At 37.9% G+C, this 19,756-nt stretch overlaps 1 protein-coding gene across 2 annotated transcripts in view; it reads left to right on the top strand.

Moving 5' to 3' along the window:
• The window catches only part of CLIC4 (chloride intracellular channel 4), a 33,149-nt gene extending 13,696 nt beyond the window's left edge, over positions 1 to 19,453 (top strand). For both annotated transcript variants that reach the window (XM_056331873.1, XM_056331874.1), the window contains exons 2-6: positions 5,258 to 5,367; positions 11,000 to 11,125; positions 12,474 to 12,580; positions 14,200 to 14,381; positions 15,209 to 19,453. In XM_056331873.1, the coding sequence (XP_056187848.1) occupies positions 5,258 to 5,367; positions 11,000 to 11,125; positions 12,474 to 12,580; positions 14,200 to 14,381; positions 15,209 to 15,373 (690 nt within the window). In that variant the 3' untranslated portion in view covers positions 15,374 to 19,453. The remainder of the gene's footprint in view (positions 1 to 5,257; positions 5,368 to 10,999; positions 11,126 to 12,473; positions 12,581 to 14,199; positions 14,382 to 15,208) is intronic.
• Positions 19,454 to 19,756: the final 303 nt, after the last annotated feature.

Below are 19,756 nucleotides of genomic sequence, written 5' to 3'. Positions count from 1 at the left end.
GTAAATGAAAGCCAGGCTCTTCAGAGCTAGTTCTCAGTCAGTGTAACACAAGCAAAATACAAATGAAAAATACCAGCTTCCCTTGCCGTGTGTGGTGGTGCACTTTTTTCTGTTTGGTCCCAATCCATACAAGTGAAAACCTGGAATTCAGTGAAACAGATGTACTCAAGAACATAATCATACATGTTCTTCATGTACTTTATGTACTTCAAGTGGATAACGCTAACTTGATTTGGTAGTGAGAACTGAAAATTGGCCCTAATTGTTGGAAGGTTGGCATTATTTAGGAATAAAGATTTTTAGACTGGTTTTAGAAAAAAATTGAAATAAAACCTCCAAGTTTCTTGGTACAGAATGAGTATAATCTTGTTAAATTGACAGATAATCTAGGTTGATGTTAGTATAGAGAAGTCAACATTTAATATTTTCTTTACTCTGATGGTGATGAGGATTAGACACTGAAGATCACCTGGAATACTATGGCCTGAATTCAAAGACAAAGCAATGACAGGTTTCTGGCTTCTAATAGTGGGCTTAAGCAACACTGCTACATGATTACCTCCCTGCATGACTAAGTCATACAGAATTTCAGAATATTCTTGTAATATTTAAAGGTTTACAGTTTACTGTCAGCACAGCTGTATTCCAGTGGAGAAAACTGGTCTCAAAACTGACTCTCGCAGGAACATCCACCAGACTCGCCTCCCTCTGAAAAAAATCCTGATGTGATTGAAGAAGAATAATGTGTTGTTCTTGATGATGGGTTGTAACAGATCAGTGCTTTAGCTTTTGGTGCATCAAATAGAAGAAGATAGAAAACGGGCCTCTCGGGCAAACAGTTACATAGCAGAATTCCTTGGCTCAAAAGCACTAAAGCCAAAAGTTTCTTGGCATTCTGACTGCATTCCTTTTCCAGTATGTGCTCAGAATAACTTGGGATTTTTTGGAGCAGAAGTGGGACAAATGTTTGAATGTAGACATAAAAGTCTAGGCTCAGTTTAGCTGTTCACTGCAGCTTTGAAAATGCATTAGGTTTTGTTCAGAACACTTTATATTAATGGACTGTGATCCTTGTTTTTCTGATTAAATAATCCAAAAAGCCTGTCTTGCTTAAACAAAAGCAGATGCTGTTTGTTGTTTGCTCATTTTGAATGTTACACTTGCGTTGGGAGAGAAGCAAAGTTTTGGTACCACTTGGCATTACAGTGTAAATGCATTTGACCTTTTTTGGCCCTCATTGATCACTTTGGTTTTGGCTTAGGTAAGCGGACCTTAATGAAAGCCACAGTTTGGTGCTACACCTTAAATTTTAAACAATTTTTCATTCAGTTCTGTGACGTAAAAGTAGCTTTGCCTTGGGTTCCTGATGGGCTAAGATATTTTTTTTTTTAATTAGAATAAACAAAACTGCCTTCTGAATTTGATTTTGGTTTATTTCAGTGGCAATTCTAAAACCTTCCACTAGAAATAATAAAGCTTCATGGTGGAATTATATTGTATGAAAGAAGGCATGTGGTTTAATCCAATACCCTAACTTTCTTTCAGACTGTATTGTTGTTGCAGTTGATGGATCCCGGGAAGTCTGTCTGATATAAACATGTTTAACATCTGTCATTAACATTAATTTTTTTTTCCTGTGCCCTTGGAACTTTGCTGGTGAAGGGTCACTACTTTTCCCTATCACATTGATAGTGGCAAAACCTGGGCAGCCTTGATGTTATAACTAACTCCTGAGTTCAGGAAGAACCCTGAAGTTTTGTAATAACAAATCTTCATATTTGGTTCTGTCTGCAAAGAGTTTATTTTGTGCATAGGGGAACCATTTTGCTTTTTCATCTGATGCTATCACCGAAAGTATTTTGGTTCTCTGCTTCTGAGTAATGTCTTACTTTCTATATCTGATGATGGATCATAGATCTTAAAAGCTCTTAATCAGCCCTCTGCAGTGAATTTTTTAATTCACAACTCACAAAGGAACAGCGACTTGTAAGAACTAGTTGTCTTCCAGATGCATGCCTATTTTACATTAGGACACTATTCATGCATTTTCAAATATTGGCTTGAAATTAGTGGAGCTGACTAGGTCTTATCTAACTTAATATTCCCCTCAGGCAATGTCTCCATTACGTTTGTTGATGTTATGGTACTGAAGCTAAGCCTCTGGACTTCATTTGGTGCTGAGGATCATCTGTACATTGATGGCAGGCAGTTGCATCCCAATGATTCTTTCTTTATTATTTATTTATATTATTTATTATGATTACATGCCTTTATTTTTTCTATTTAAAGGTTTCCTTAGTCTGTATCAGATGAGATCTCTGGCAATGTATGTCATATGGCTTCAGCTCTGGCCCCTGGTTTTGCGGTCAGAAGTGCTAAATAAAAGGTGAAGAGGGAGGAGAGCTGATTAGGTCATGTACTGACTCCTGGAAGCATGGCTTGTGCAAGCAAACAGGCTGAGGACCTGCTGAGTGTGGCAGCCGGCGGCAGCTCCAGAGTCACTGGAGAACAGCGGTGTGAACAGTACCAGTGAGGTGCCTCAGGGCTTTATGCTCTTAGGGTGTTGCACTTTGGTGAATGCCCACATTCTTCCTCTTACGTCATAGTAAATGTGTGGGAGCTTTTCCATCCGAGGAAGTGAGGTAAAGCTTAACTGAATGGGGACATGCATGCCTGTGCCGTTACTGCGCCGTAACTCATGTGCTTTGGTTTAAGTAGCATTGTTGAAGTTGCCATAAAACTTGAAGACTGAGGTCAGTTCTGCATCAAAGAATTGTTTCCACTTCAGAGTGTGAATTAGCCCAGGCAGTACAAAACGTATTTTCCTTAGATGGAATGAAGTGTTGTTTTTTTCAATATTGTTTTTTCAAAGGTCGGTAAGATCTTGCATGTAGTAAAAAAAAAAAACAAACCCAACCAACCACCAAACCAAAAGAAAAAGTAGATAGATGACTATAAATCTACATTGGCATAATTTACCTGCAGGAAATGTTTGTTCCAGTGTAAACACAGTGATGTAACTGTAATGGAAAATTCTAAAATATACATTGCTATCTGGAGGGATGGCATTGCAGTTAAATATTAACATCCATAAAAGCATACAGCTATTGGGAATAGACTGCAGAGTGAAGTCTTTCCTTATGTGAGCATCTTGTGAGGTAGGAACACATCAATCCATATAGTAGCTAGAATCCTTACAGCACAATAGAAAATTGTGGATTGAGCTAGTATAAATTACAATGCCTAGAGTAACCAAATTGACTGTTTTATCCTTTTTATAGCTGCTTTTAGAATTTAGTCTCCTGACCACTTGAGAAGTCACATGTCAGTTTTTAAGTCAATCTAGTATCATTAATCCACTGCAAGTTTTACGTTCCTTTCCAAGGACAGAGGTGGCATTTTGAAATTCATGGCAGAAAGACAACTTCTTTTTTCTTTCGGATCTTTGTTAATGACACTAATAAAGGTTTGAAGAAAAAAGTTTCTGTGTATTCTCCACAGCAAAGTATTCAGAAGAATAGTCAGCTCTGACAGGAGGGATATTTGTAGAAATGAGACCTTAACCTTGAGGCAATATAAATCGATTTATGAATACTCATTTTCTGGTATTCATTGACAGCTATTAAGGAAATCAGCCTTATCTGCAGAAGCACCGTGAGTTTTTAAAAAAGAAGTTTCTGAATTTAACACAGTTTCATGGAAAATCTTTCTGTTTTCCTGGTTTTTGAAAATCCTGCTGTTAGAAAATCGTACTGTTACTCTTCTTAACTTGCAAACTTCATTCTCCTCATTGTGGTTCCCAATCCGTGTGTGGCTGGGAACTGGCAGAGAACTGAAGAAAAAATGGAAGAAAAAGTAGTTCCTTTGCCTGAGTGTCTAGGCCTTTCTCTAGTTCTGGTCCTAAAGCTTAGTTCTTGTAAACTCTTACCAACCAGATACTTATAAATAGTCTGTGCTTGGTGAACATAATTGTTTTCTGTCATTTCTCTGAGGAGTACAGCCAGCATATCCTACAATATGTTTTAAAATGGCCTAGGGAATGGGTAATAGTAATGATAGAAGAATTAGCAAGGCTTTGAGAATTGTACTGATAAAAATTATTTCTGGAAGTACTCAAATAAAATGCTTTGAAACGTGCCTAATGTAGAGTACATGTCAAGATAATCTGACATATGTGGCTGTTTTAACTAGTGAACCGGTTTTCTTTTCAGAGGATTGAATTTTATAACAAGATTCAATGTTTTGCATGTCTAATTCTAGCCTAAAAACTAAGATTTTCCAACTCAGCAATACATACTTCATTGTCAGAGCAATCATGAGATGCATGCCATCACTGGGAGCTCTGGAGCGGCTTACTGTTGCTATGTATGGACCTTTGTTGTGGTAGGACAAAGACTTACTGATAAATTGCCTATAAAAAGTGCCTTTGGAATATAACTTTATTGTCACTGAAGTCTCTATGTACTTACAGTTAATGTCTTTCCTTACAACACCTGCAATACAATAAAGATTCATAGTTCCTGGTTGCAGTTGGCTCACTGTAGCACTACACAGCAAGAGATACAAGCAATAAACTGGAAGATGACTATGTTTAATTAGCTATGCTTTATAGAAGGAAAAAGAATAGTAAAGAACAAAGAACAACATTGACATTGGAAAACTGCCATCAAAAGGTGGGGCTGCTCAGATGGGTACGATTAGCTGCCCTTTCTTGACTATTAAGAGCAGTTGGATCATCTTCAGTGTGAAAGATAACTTTGTCTGAAATGTTGTTTTGCTACATTTTCTGAGCAGCTGTTGGAGGACATGACAAATAGGTTAGTTGACTTCATAAATATGCAGATTTCACTGTAATAAAATCCTCATTGTCTGTAGCAAAAAATAATTAGAAGGTGCAAGTATTAAAAAAAACCAAAACAAAACACTGCAGAAGTCTGTGCATACCTTGAAGAGTATTTCAGTATTCTGAGGATGTTCATCATTGTGCATTATAGGGAGATACCTTCAGGATATCTGGTCTAGATGTGTCAGCTGGACTTTGAGAGCAAAGGAGTGTTCCTGCAAGGTGATACTAGGTTTGGCTATAAGCTTCTTATAAGGGTCTTCAGAAGAGTTAGTGATGTGAAGGCTGTACAGGCAGTAAAACCCATGGTCTGTTACTGAGTCTGAGTCTGTCTTTAAAGATCTTTCAGTAATTGTAAGCGTGTGTAGGTGGCACAGTCCTGCCTTCTAATTAATGATCTGTTCTCTTCTGCAGGCTGGCAGTGATGGTGAAAGCATAGGAAACTGTCCTTTTTCTCAGAGGCTGTTCATGATTCTTTGGCTGAAGGGAGTGGTGTTTAGTGTCACAACGGTTGACCTAAAGAGGTAAGAAATACCTGGTTTATCTGACAAGCAAGAGCACACAGCACACTTGGTGTAACAAATGTTTGTCTGGGGCTTTTCAAACTTGCGTGGCTTATTTTCTGAAACTGAAAAGAAAATCTGTCCTCATAAATACTAAGAGGCAACCTTGATGTAAATGGGGCATTCATTGATGGTTGTTTACAAGTATCTGTAACCAAAACGAATGGGTCTGATAAATTCTCTTGAACTTATTAAATAACCGTACAGGTATTTAACTCCTGTAAAACTAATAGCTGACATGAAGTCTAATAACTGAATACTGACTTACTAACTTCACACCGAGATCCCATAGGTGAAGACTGCTAGATCATCCAATCTTTGATCAAATCTCCAATGAATATTGGATAACTGTCGCAACTAATGTACAGCCTATTCATCTTGAAAGATTTTAAGATATTGATTATTATGCAATAAGAATAAAAAGTGTGAAAACATCTGTCCATGAGGTAAATATGAGTGAGACAGAAGTGAAATGGGTAGGAATAAAATCTAAAATATTCTCCCTTTGTGTAGTGTTAGCCAGATATGTCACAATGCTGTGTGTCACCTAAATTGGAACTTCTCCATCTAAGAAATGAATATCTTGGTGGCTAAGAAGGGTGAGATGTTAATCCACGAGTCTTAATTTCCTAAATTGGGTATACTTTTATTAGAAGTGGTAATGCTAAATTCAGCAGAGGCCTTATATTTGTTTTTTTGTGTGAAGTAATGTTTTCACGGTGCTAATGTAATGTTAGTTACTGAACTCTGGAGAGAGGAGAGACTGCCAGTGCTTACAAACTTCATTTTCAGAAATAAAGCCAACAGAAATATACAGTGCTCTCCAGCGAACCAAGTGTAAAACATGTTAAGAAAGAAATCACCCTGCTAGACTTAACCTTTTCTTGTAATTTTTTTGAAGGAGGTGACTTGTTCCAATTTTTAAAAATCACTGAAGTTGCTGCTTCAGTGCTGGCAACTAGTTTTAAATACTTCCATGTGTAGTAAGGCTGAGGCAGTCCACTCAAACGGAGAGGGAGAAAGCAGCTTTTGTCAACTGTGTATGCATTTGTAGCAGCTTAAAGATCTTCTCTGGCCCATGTGGGATTTTACTGCAAATACAGTTGTTGCTGCCGGCGTGCACAAACCAAATATATCATATCTTCCATTTAGCACTGCATGTGGTGTGTGGAAACCTCAGGAGTAAAACTTGTGCTTGCGTGCTGTTCGTAGTTTTGGACTTCCGTTAATTTTAATGATGGTGTTATTTAACCTATTGCAGTTATTGGGGGGGTGGGGGTGTGAGAAGAAGGTTGAAAGAGACGTTTTCTGCTTGGAAGCATTTTTACTGCTGAATAGTCTGAGAGATACCATTAAAATGCCAAAGATGCCTGATGAATTGGTTTTATTTGTGTCCCTTTGGCAACTTTGAGTTAATTGGTTGGGGGCATGGGATGTAAGACTGACTTTTAGAACTTAAACTAGTTGCAGATGTTTAAAATTGTCCTTTCTTACACAAGGAAAGCTAGCTTTTCTTTTTTTTTTTTTTGTATTGAGGAGGGGAAAACACAAAATAAGTACAAAATTAACAAACTTCATGGGAATAGGTCAAATAAACTCTTTTGTTATATACTGAATGTATTTTCGGGTGAAGCACTGCTGAAGCTAATTCAGATTTGAATAGATGTTGATACAAACTTAATTTCTTTTAGACTTTATTTAAAGCTTCATAAATACAAATCCAACCTTCTGGATTGTCTTAATACCTCCTTGTAGTGTTGTTTGTAGAATATCCAGTTCAGCCAACTGCTGAAGTGGAAATGCTTTATACCAGATGGTGTTTCTTTCACCTGTTAGAATTAACAGAATGATAAAGGTACTAGATGTTGCCTTAATACTTCTAATTGTGTCACAGGGAACTGCTTTTACAAGTACATTATTCAATCCAATTGCCCTCTCTTCTTTTTGTTCCTGTTAAAGACACAAACTTGTGGAAGAGCTGGATATTGATGGTTTTAAGCATCTGAATTTATTTTGCTAGCCAAAAAAAAAGAAAATGAGCTTACTTGGAAACCATGCTTCTGCCTTATAACGTAATTTCTACACAACAGTAAGGCAAGCTGTGTGAGGCTTAAGGTCATGGTTGGGTACAAAAGTTCGCAAGCAAGTAACTTGGGCACAGGAAAAACTGAGTCTGGTTTGACTGATTCTGTGGCGTGTATTTTCCCCATCTATAATTGCATTGGACATCATACTGTGCTAACAAAAGAACATTTTGCAGTTCTCAGTTCTACTGTTAAGACACAAAAATATGCACATAGGCAAACAAAGTGGGATGTACCACCCTTTCAAAGAAATCAGGCATTTCTTGCTTCTGTTTAGTCAGACAGAAGCTTTATTCTTTCCCTGTTCAGAAGGAGCATTTCAGTGCTCAGAGATTTGACTTGTTCTGGTGACTAGAACAGAGTTGCAGTACATAAATCATTTGTTGGGCTTGTTACAATATTCAAGGCCAGGCTTGCATTCAGTTAAGTTTTGAAATCCCATTTTAAACATATTGATTGTGTGGTTTCACAATTATGTTGACAGCCAAAGATTAAACAAAGAGATTAGTAAATACCAAAGACTGTCCAGAGGTGAATACAACTTGAGCAGTATAAAATACTGCTTAGGAACTGGCAACGGTTGTTTTTTATTGCTGGCATTTCACACACACACCCACACACACCATGTTATTCTTCAGACACTCATTGGAGTACTTGTGTAATTTATAAATCACTCTAGAGCATGTTACGTTTGGGAGCTGGCTTTTATCTGATCTTCAAGATAGGATTTGAATGCTAGTTGCTCTTCTGGTTTGTGGTAAAGCCATGAAATATTTATACCTTAACTCTGGTGTTAAAGAGCCTGCCCACTTAATTAATGGTAGTCAGATATTTAAGTATGTGGCCCTACCTTCAAATACTCCAGTAAACTTTGGGGCAGGTACTAGTTATGGAATTGTTTTGAGTGGTTAGGGAATATTCTTTTTTTAAACAAAGCTGTCCAGCTTTATCTCTGAAGTAAACTTCACCATAAAATTTTTAATTGCCTTCCTGTTTGACTGTTAAGGGAAGCTGTACTCTTAGCCTTTTAAGGCTATTCCTGTGTACTCCTGGTACTCCAAAGACTGTGGCTTGTTATGTGGTAAACCAGGGTTTGTTTATGATCTACTGGCAGCAGCAGCAAACTGGAAGTCAAACGCTGTATTATGTTTGGGCTTTGGCTGTGGGCTGTTAATCTCTGCTTTCTTTTTCTTGAAAGACACAGGTGGTCTAAGTGGAGTGGCAAGAGGGGTTAATAAAATGCTCTGGGATCCTTGAGATGAACTCTGATTCTTTGGGAAACTTTTGGTTAGTTCATTAGTCTGTTTCTGAAATAAAATCTTTTCTTTGATAGTATTAGTGCAAATCTGGTAGTCTTGCCTGTGTTTGTTTTTAAAATAACATTCCTTTTGAGGAATTTTATCTAGCCAACATGCGAAATTGGAAGTGAGCCACGATGACTTCCTGTAATTGTTGTGCGTTACAACACTGTATTTAAATGAAAAGTTTAAATTACTTAAAGCATTAACCGATGGCAGACTTGAAATCCTAAAAGTAAGAGGTTGATGGCAAGTATTAGTGAGAAATAACTTCTTAGAAGCTTATTGAAAATGATAAAATTCTTGTATTAATAATAAACACCTGCTTTTGGCCAGGCAACGGAATTAACACTGTTACATACGAGATTCAGTTTAACATATGCTGCCAAGTGCTCCTATCTGTTGTTGGTACACTTTGGCACTATAGGCTGTTGCTGTTTTTCCTGCCAGTGGGCAGGACATGAAATTCTGTCAGGGGTTTCTTAATTTTGTAAGAAATGGAGCATTTCTACAAGATCAACTTGTAAACTGTGCTTAGTTTATGGAGCCTATGAGTGCTATCCCTGGAAAGACTGCTTTCTCATGCTACCCCAACTGACCATGTTTGTGCTTATTACTCATCTAGTTTCCCTGTCCGGTACAGTCAGGAGGTTTTCTTGAACTGTAGTTCCAGTGTCCAGTAAATCCAGTTTCTGGATGCCTGATGCTGGCTGACAAATGTGGCCACATTGTACAACGCACAAACCCAGCTCAAAGGTTACGGTCTGGTTTGGATTTGTTCAAACAGTAACAGAGGGGCAACTTCCACCCTGGCAAACTTTCTGCAGCTGATATCTTTTGTTGTTCCTCACCCAGTGTAATGTTAGCAAAAGGTGGCGGTCATCCTGTAGTGTGTGCTCTGGTCAGCTTGACAGAAATGTAATTGTACAGTCGTGCCTCACCTGGATCGTGTGTACTGTCGGATGTTAGGACACAGGGGTGGCTGGGGGAACTAGGAATTGCAGACTGTCCTCTAAAACGTGGAGAAGTTCTTGGAGAAGTCAGACAGGCTGTGTCCTTCTGAGTAGTCATCCTGGACTGCAGTTAATAGCTTCGTCAGAGGGAGATTTTAAGTGCTGCTACTGAAGAAGTGCCGAGCAGTACTGTAATTTTATTTCTGCTTGCACTGAGGCAGTTGCACTAGCATGGGACTAATACCATGATGATGTACTGGGGAGAAATTGGCTGCAGCTTTTTTAGATGGTGCTTTAGATTTTGTAGCTTGTAATAGATCCTCATCTCATTATTGACTTCAGCTTTGCATCTGAATCTGCTGAGGCAGCAGATGTGAGAGCTTTACATTAAAGAGTAAGTTAGGCATTTTGGGGTGAAGGAGTAGGTAGGTGTATACGCGCAGCTAACATGTAGGCTCCTAGATAAATGCCTGCAGTGTTGTTCCTTGTCACTTCAGCATCAAGGCACAACTAGAGAAGAGAAGCCAATTGCTTATAAAATAGACTGGCTTAGCTTGCTAAGTATGAGAGAGGAACTGGAGTGAACAACGGGAGGTACTGCCAAAACTGACTTAAGATTCAGAAACGTATGAGTATTTTAGCTTGATTCTGTTTCTCTTGCATCTAGTCATAGTAACGTTGAGGATTCTCCTCCCTTTGCCCAAGTGTGCTGCTCTTATTTGTCAATAGCTTTTTTCACTGGAGGAAGCTTTAAGCATCATTTTTAAATGCTTAATTTTAAGCATCTTGTCACCTTGTCTAGAACCAGATTCTGTGTGCACATAATAAATGGCTTATACATAGTGCTCTATATCAGACTTGCTTATTTCCAGAGAAGCTCTGTGTAAAGGGGGAGGATTATCACTGAGTGTAGATTATGCTATATATAAACTGTACTACAGATCTTGGGAGTGTGTTTGTGTGGTATGTATATCCTCCCCCCCCCCCCCAGTCAACAGTAAATTGACTTGAGAAAACATATAGCCCGAGATAAGAGGAAGCAGTTGTTTTTAAGTGTTTGAAATTAATTGTTATCAAGTACATATTGAAAATGCTAATTAAGCTGTAAAGTCGCTTTTTAAATAGAAAACTGGTGATATCTTTTTTAAAACTGCAAGTATGTGAAAACCTCAGGCAGTGCTTTTGTGATGGTAGCAATGAAAGCTAGGGTCGTGGAAGTCCCATGCTTACTTTTGCATTGGTTTGTATTTCACCCTAGAAAACCAGCAGACCTTCAAAATTTGGCTCCAGGCACTCATCCGCCCTTCATAACTTACAATGGTGAAGTGAAAACAGATGTGAATAAGATTGAAGAGTTCCTGGAAGATGTTTTGGCTCCACCCAAGTAAGTGTTAAAATGATGATTTGTCACCTTAGATTTAAACAGAGTGTTCTCTCAGGGGTTTTCTGCACTAATTAAGATGTTCTTCAGCATCAATAAACTGAAGATAAGACATTGAAAATAGCTTGGAGTCCTTGCTTGTCATACCCTTTCTCCCTCTAGCTCCCTCATCTTTATGTTAAAAATTTTCTTGTAAAGATTATTGTAAAATTGGCCTTTGTAGAGTTCTGTCATTCTTCCTGCGGTTTTCAGACTAAATGACTTTTCCTTTTGATGACTGGGGCAGGCTATTCTGATGCTGTGTCTACATAATATAAATCAAGGTGAGCGTGCTAGGCGAAACTTAGGCCTAACTCCGTAATAAACTGTTGTGGGAATCTGTTTTAAGGAGATATGTGGTGTCCTTTTGGAGACTTGTATTTGCGGTCATTCTCCTAGAAGTAAGGAGTTACTTAAGTCTTCAAGAATTTGGCGTGTTCTCACCAGGAATATCAGTGAACTTTGTATTTAATGTTACATTATTTTTTTAACTCCTTCCAGCTTTCTATAAGCAGAGGGGCAGTTGATGATTGTACAGAACCAGTGATTACTAAATGCAACTTGGAAATAATTTTTTTAAAATTAATTCCTTCATACTAGGAATAGTGATGAGTCCTGGAGATTGATTATGTAGTTTTTGGAAATTATGGTAGAATACTGAATACTTTTTAAAATAATTAGATTACACAGCACAAGCGTGAGAAATGTGTTCAAGCTTTCTCTAAACTGTTGGCTTTCTTCTTCAGCTGGCAAGCAGTTGCAAAATGTGGACACTGCCTTTAGCAGACTGAACTGTTTTGTCTTTTTAGTGTGGCAAGACTCCAGGTTTTTTTCTTAAAAGATTTGGAGCCTGTGATATTCTGGGAGAGCTGATATTAATTTAAATGAAAAAAAAAATCTCCAGTGAACAGAGGATGGACAAGAGTATTTAATTTGTTACGTGTTTGGTCCCTAACTATATTTTTGTTTACAGAACTGTGATGAGTCCCCTTGGCAGCACTGCTGTGCTAAAGGGAGCTTGCTCCTGTGACCCTGGGCTGTTTCAGACCCTCTGTGCTTGAAACAAATGCCTGATTCAGAAAGCAGAAACATGCTTTGGTATTCCTCTGAAAAGTGATTGAAAAGTGCTGGGCTTAAAAAAATCTTAAATAGAAGTCTATGATACTACACTTAAAAACTGAGTCTGAAATGGATAAATTGGTAAATACGTAATGTAGAATATTTTTAAAAAGGGCCTTTTTGTGCTAGTTAATATATTGATGAACATCATTCTGCTAAATGTGCTGTAGATCTATTCCTTTCTACTTTTTAGGTACCTAAAACTTTCACCAAAGCATCCAGAGTCAAACACTGCTGGAATGGATATATTTGCCAAATTTTCTGCATTTATCAAAAATTCTAGACCAGAAGCTAATGAAGGTGAGTTGCTTGGGGGCTGATAGCTGTGCACACGTTGTTTCGTTATTTTGTGTTTTTCAGAGCAGCTTTACCATGAAGTGTCTCCCTGGCAAATTTTGCTGCCTGTTGATGGACACTTGAGGAAGTGTCATGAATTAGACCTGTGGTTTAAAGTTAGTGGTCAGAGACAAAGATTTCAACGCTTCCCAAGAGAACTTCAGTTAGCGTTCAGTTTCTGATACGGGAGATAGCCAGCATAACAAACATGCAGGCTAATATTGTGTCATAGTTCTGTTTCCACATCTTTTCATACCCCTTTCTCAGCTCTTGTCTCAGATAATTTTGGGACAGGGTCTGTATTTTCTGTGCTTGTTAGAAGAGCACTGGCCATTGCAGAGTTCCAACTAGTGTATCTGTGCTTTATTTAGCGTATGTCCCATGTTTCACACTCAAGTCTCAGTCCTTTGATCTTCCTAGCTACATACATGTTATTTATCACCTGAGATCCCACTCTGGGGTTGTGTTGGAAGGGTAGGAGCCTAAATGGTTCTCTTGTGAAAAAAAAATATGCTAAATTTACTAAAATCCTTTTTAGTAGGATATGCATGGTTTGTAAATATTCCTGGCATTGAAACTTATGCAACAGCCACTCAAAACTCTTGAACTAAGTAGAAATTATTTTAATGTCCAGAGCCAAATCCCACGCAGAATTTGTGTCATGCCCCAGCAGTTGAGTTTCCATGCATTTGCTGTGAGGCCTTTCTGCACACTTGATTATTTGACCTTTCTAGGACTGAGGGCTCCCATTCAGAACCCTGACATAAGCTTAGTTCATGTCACTTTCTTCAAAGGATTAAGACCTTTCTGTGTGGAGACCACATAGTAGATGGATGTTGGGACATCAAGGAGAGAGAAAGGATGCACAATTAGACTTTGAAATAGTTGAGTACAAACCTTTTGTCCTCAGTGTACTTGCAGAGCAAACTTAAGTCAGGGAATCGAATGCCTTTCTGCTGTATTTCAAATGGGGAGGTGCAAAATACTTGCAAAAATTCGAGAAATGCTTTTGCCATTTTGTGGGGTGTGCTGCCCTCTGCCGCTGTATTCCATAAACCTCCTTGGTAGTCTGCCTGTTTAGTTGTGGCTGTTAGCTGAGCATGTGACATTAAACAGATTATGTTTAAATTAATATAAACCCTAGCATAGCTTAATTCTAATTAGTTTAAGCCAGTTAGGAATAGTCTTAAGAAACTGACATAAGCCACTTTTAAAACCAAAAATAAACACTTGTGGACAGTCTTAGAGTATATTAAATTAGTGCAAACTCATGTATAAACCAGATTTTAAATGACTTGCATCTGTGTGATACTTAAAGGGATTCTAGTTCCGTTTCAGTGTTACTAGTGTCCATGAAGGCAGCTCCAGCAGTAGTGTTGCCACAAAAATTATATGAGGGTTAAAAATCCTTCAGTATGTGGTCTGTTCTGGGCCGTACAGTGATGCGGATTTTTTAATATTTTTTTCCAGATCTGTTACTAATATCTAATTGTAATTGTACACTAATATGTAATTGGCTCTGAAAGTTGTGTGCTGTGGTTTGGCTTTCTTTTTGGTTCTTAAAAGTGTTCCTTTCTCTGTAGCCTTAGAACGTGGCCTCTTGAAAACCCTCCAGAAACTGGACGAGTATCTGAACTCTCCTCTTCCCGATGAGATAGATGAAAATAGCATGGAGGATATTACAGTTTCTACCCGCAAGTTTCTGGATGGCAATGAGATGACATTAGCAGACTGCAACCTGCTACCCAAACTGCACATTGTCAAGGTAAATGCCTAGTATATCGCATAACATGTGATGATGAAGGACAAAATGCTTATGGTTTATGACATTCTGGAGTCCAGCTAATTTCAGCTGTTTGTAAGCTCCCATGTAAATTTAACAACAGTATTAACAGTCCATGAAATGACAGAAGATTTGGGTAGTTCACAAGGGCTTTAGTTTGGGGATAGAGCAGCTGAGTTCAGTGAAGGTGTGAACCAGTGGACAAGTTGGGCAGCAGATGATAAAACGGCACAAGCCAAAACCCATTTTATTGCACTGACGAATGTGGTCACAGGAAGTTGCAAAGCTTAAAAGAATGAGGGCGAAGAAGGAAAGTGAAAATCGTGTGACCAGGAAATGTTTGAAGCAGATGTCTTCTCACATCTGTCTGTTAATGACAAAGTAAATGACACAACGTGAAATACAGAGATTGCATTATTTTTATTTTTTTTTAAAAAAAAAGTAGTCTGAAGTCTAGAAAGAGGTAGCCACCTAGAATAGCTACAGGAGTGATGTGCCTATATAATCGTGGTTTGATTTCTTTTCACTGTCTCCGATGATCTTTGTCAGTTTTGTACTGCAGATGGAGCCACAGATTAAGTTTCTGCCTGGGTGCAGAAGTAATTAGTTTGGTGAGGACAGTAATACAAATGAAGCAAGGCACTGTGCTGCCAGGTCCGGGATATCCCAGAGGGGCAGGTAACTGCTGACTTTAGAAGTGACTCTTGAGTGTACGTGTTGGAAGGATAACTTAGCGGGAGCGTGACAAGGACTGGAAAAGTGGTTTAAGCTGATTAATGTAAATTCATAATCTATTTCTTTTTTTCTAGGTGGTGGCCAAAAAGTACCGCAACTTTGAGATTCCCAAGGAAATGACAGGGATTTGGAGATACCTGACAAATGCTTATAGCAGGGATGAATTCACCAATACCTGTCCTGGAGACAAAGAAATTGAAATTGCTTACAGCGATGTAGCCAAGAGACTCACCAAGTAAACACCTGCAAAAGAGATGACTTCTTGCATATTCCATAACAATGCTTCTAACAGACTGCTCTTTTCATATAAGATAGCAATTTTTTTTGCATGAACTTGCAGTTATTCAAAGTTATGGTGGATAGACCAGGTACAGTAATTACCTAAAGTTTTCAGACTTAATTATAGGCTTGTTTTTCCTTACCTCCTTTCACAGCAAGTTTGAATATCATTAATGCAGTTATGTTAATATTGCACTGGGGTAACCCTTCAGTATGAAGGGTTATCTTGCCCCTACTGCTTTCCTTTGCAAACATTTGGTCCCTGTCTATGAATTGGTTTAGGATGCTGTCTTGCTATATGGTACAAGGAATATTTATGTATTTTGGAATTTATTGCTTTTCCAGAAGATCTGTAGACAATTGTCATATCCATGACACGTTGAACTGTACCTGCTTGTCTATCCTATTTACATATAGAAGGGAACTTATTATCCAAAAGAGCCATTTGCAGAATATTTGGCAATGTTTTTTTTAAAAAATACTCTCTTGGATTTGAAATCACAGTAGTGGTTGAGAATGGACTCAAATGTAAAGCTTGGATTTGAATGACCTCAGACATCAGGAAAGTTTGAATCTAGGCTTTAGTACTATAGCAGGCAGCTTGCAGTTCAGAGTTAGTGTTTAGTTGTGTCTTCAAGAGCTTGATGAGATTAAGAAAAACAACAAATTTTTAAAAAAATTGGCAATCTATGTTTGTCCCCGGTTCTGAGTTGCAGCAAATGAATAATTGTCAGGATGCCCTTTACCATCATGAAATCAGAAGAACTGGATGCTTGCCATCTGTTCACCTTAAAAATTGCAAGTGGCTTCCTTTTTGGTAGTTAAGAGCCTTTATTTTGTATAGGTCTTTCCGGTGATACTTACTTACAGAATCCGTGCTGTCATAAAGTACATGTAAACATTAGTGTCCTAGTTGATAAATAGCTACTGTATATGGTGAATAGCAGTGCAATGATTAGTGATGCAAGACTGAATGCTGATAGCAATTAAAGTGGGAGTCTTTCTGGGAACTTTTTTAAGCTGTTTCTTTCCTGAAGAAAGCTAAAGTGACCTTCAAAGATAACATTTGCCTTAAATTATAGTATGCATTTTTTCCTGAAAGGAAATCTATTAATTACTGTTGTAAAGAAATGGTGTGTGAAATCCAGTCTTTTATGTTGAATTTTTCCTAATTGCTTGTCTGTGCACCTGGAATTTTGCATAATCGTAATCATTGCACTACTATCGTCTTTTTACAGCAACACTGAGGAATAGCACTACAATCTTTTTAAAAGCAATTTTCAAATATTTCTAAACCAGGGAATAGTTTTCTTGTTTAAAATCATTGATTTTGATGCATGAAATAAACTACTAGGTTATTTTTAAAAGACCATCATAAACAACTCCAAAGAATGCTAGACCTTATATGCCTATTTTTTTGTAAAGATACTTTTATATTTAACTGATTTTAGAAGCTGGAAAGTGCTATTCCTGGTAGGTTGTTCTTGGAATATTTAACATTCTGCAATAACATGGAAATGCTCACGTAAACACTTTTATACACTAATTATTTTTTTTTTGTAAGCACTGGCTTTATGAAAACCAGCCTGACTTTTCTAAGCATCCTGCTTTTGCTACTTTATATACCCATGAAGTTAGTTTGACATAGAAGAGGTACAGTACAAGATCCATATTTGTATAACATGGCTTGTGGTGCCTTGTCTTGCCTTTCTAGAGCTAGAATTCCAATATAAAGGCAGTTAGCAATCCTGTTACGTGTCTTTTGAAGACAACCATAGATACACTTAGACCCTATTATGATTTATTACAGGGGTGGTAGGGCACAGAAAGAAAATTCTGCAGAGCGACCTGGTTAGGAAAAACTTAACTGTAGCCTTTTAATAATTACTGTATTCTAATGTCACGTTCTCATCCTGAATAAAGTTTCTCAGCCATAATAATCCTCTGTAGGGGTTCAGTCTTTGCTGCAACGTGACATCTAGGAGGAGGAACAATTTCAGCTTTTTTTGTTAGATAACAGCATTTTTAATGACACAGAGTGAAAAACTCCAGCCCTCATTGCTTTGGTGCTCTTTGCCATTGTATAGTTAGCCTTTTTTTTTTCCTTAAAAAAAAAAAGGAAGCAATGTGATTGTGGGCATATCTTTAAGTTTTTAATTCTACTTTAAAACCTAGATCAGGATGGCCCTTGGAAGTTGTCTGAGGTTGTGATAATTGCGCCTCATTCCTTTTAAAAGCAAATTAGCCATTGCGTGCACACTTTAGTACACCAGGTGATTATGTGCATGTGAGCATGAAAACACTTTCATGCAATTTTCTAGTGTGTGCGCTGCCTGCATATCAATGCACACAAAACTTAACTTGTTAAAATACCAGGCTTGTTGTCTTTTATAGATAATATATTCTCTCTACTTTTTAGGCAATCTTCAAACAATTGTAATACATTATATTCAGCATTAAGTATTTTAATGATTGTGTCTGAAAGCTTGTAAACAAAGTTAAAGCTCTCGCTGGAACTAATGTATTTCTTATCTCAGTACAATGGAGTATTGAACGTCGGAGGCTTTCCCTTATGGGTGTAATTCAAATGAGGACCAGGTTAGCAATTTCTGAGGCGGTTACCATATGATAGCTGTTAACTGTCCTGTGTGAAAGGAGTTGGTATCGTTTAGGCTTCCTATAGCACAGTTCTGTTGTGTTGTGGCAGAAGCTGGCCAGCCTCTTGCTGGCTTCAGCAGGGGCCAGGAATCTAATGGAGAACGAGCGGCTTTCACCTCTGTAGGTGATCCCTTCAGAGCAGCAGAGTCGAGCTAGGGTGGTGTGTAAAAGGCTTAGCGTCTGGTGTGGGTAGAGCACTTTCATCTGGCCCCAATCACCAGCGTTACGTTAATTAAAAAAGCCCTTTCATAACTATGTAAATTTTTGACTTCTGTCAACTTGTTTACAATCTGATCTTTAAATGCATTTTTAATTTCATCAAACAGCAATTAATCTACCCCCTGTTTAAATTTAAAATGATGCTTCTAGCCCCTTCTACAATTTAAAAACAGCAGTTACCCTTTCAAGTAGGCATTCCAGTTTGCAAGTTGGTTGCATGTATTAGCATGCTGAATAACTTACTTTATTCTCAAGCTGAAATATGCTTAAATTCCCATTAAAACAGGTGACTTGTGTATTTCCTGAACATAAAGGGAAAACCCATCATCTTCACCCAGTTTTTGTGTGGGAGAAGAGATTATAGTATATGCATGATTATTTTTTTTTTTCCCTCCGTAACAAAGCTTTCCTTCTTGATGAGATTCCTTACACATAAGAGCTGTCTGTTGAACAAGAGGCATGTGAACTCCTGAAACAATTTCATGCACTCCAGAGCTTTCCCGTCCGTCTACTGTTCACTGCTGGTCTTCTGTGTAAATATCCCACACGGACAGTCACAGCCGTGTAGCTTGTACGTTTGCATTTTCCCATAAAATTGGTGTTTTTTCCGCAATGGGCATGTCTAAACTGATTGAGAGTTGCATGCAGTTCCATGATAAGAAGAGAGATGTAATCAAGTTTTTATGCTAAAATAGCAAATTAGCATTTCGTATCAAAGGAACACAGACATGAATAAATTGAAGATGCTTGAGCCAAACCCACTGATGCCTATCTCAATGTAGAACAAAAAGTGGTGAAGTACAGTCAACTATTTTTTTACTCTTTGCCACTCAGAGTACTATCTGAATACATCCAATTAATATTTTCAGAAGAAGGCTTTATCCCAAGTGAAAAATATTTAATCTGCCTCAGAACCTGTGCCACCAACATTTTGTTTCTGGAGGGGGTGGGGGGGGATGGGAGAATAGTGGAGCAGAACAGGATATCGAAACTCCCATGACAGGACATCAAGAATTGGAGCGTTGTTTGCAGAAATACTTGAAGAGTTCATACAATTTATTGTAGTTTGCTTATGTCTTTCACTCTCTGGAACATCTTTTACAGATATACCAGTATACTGCTGGCAGCTATTGTTAAAAATAAAATTATATTTTCACTACCAAGCAGATCTTTCTCTTATTTCTGAAGACTACAGTTCTCTCATGTGTAAGTTACGACTCGAATGTGGTGTGCTAAACTACAGAACAAAACTTCTTAGTAGTAATTATATTTTCAATTTTTGGCCTTTGTTTTTTTCAGTGGTGTCATGATTTGAGGCAAATACATGTTGTTTCTAGTAATACAGCAAACTGTTGTGCCCCTGAAAGTTAAGAACGAGTTGAGAAATAATGACTTCTCCTACAGAAATTATGAAAAGTGGGGGTTTTCAGATTTTAAGTGGAAACTCTTAAGAACATTAATTTTGG

The sequence above is a fragment of the Falco biarmicus genome, chromosome 3 (genome assembly GCF_023638135.1).
Source record: "Falco biarmicus isolate bFalBia1 chromosome 3, bFalBia1.pri, whole genome shotgun sequence".
Taxonomy (NCBI): domain Eukaryota; kingdom Metazoa; phylum Chordata; class Aves; order Falconiformes; family Falconidae; genus Falco; species Falco biarmicus.
The sequence above is the reverse complement of the archived record's forward strand: the minus strand, read 5'-3'. Positions and strand labels throughout refer to the sequence as shown.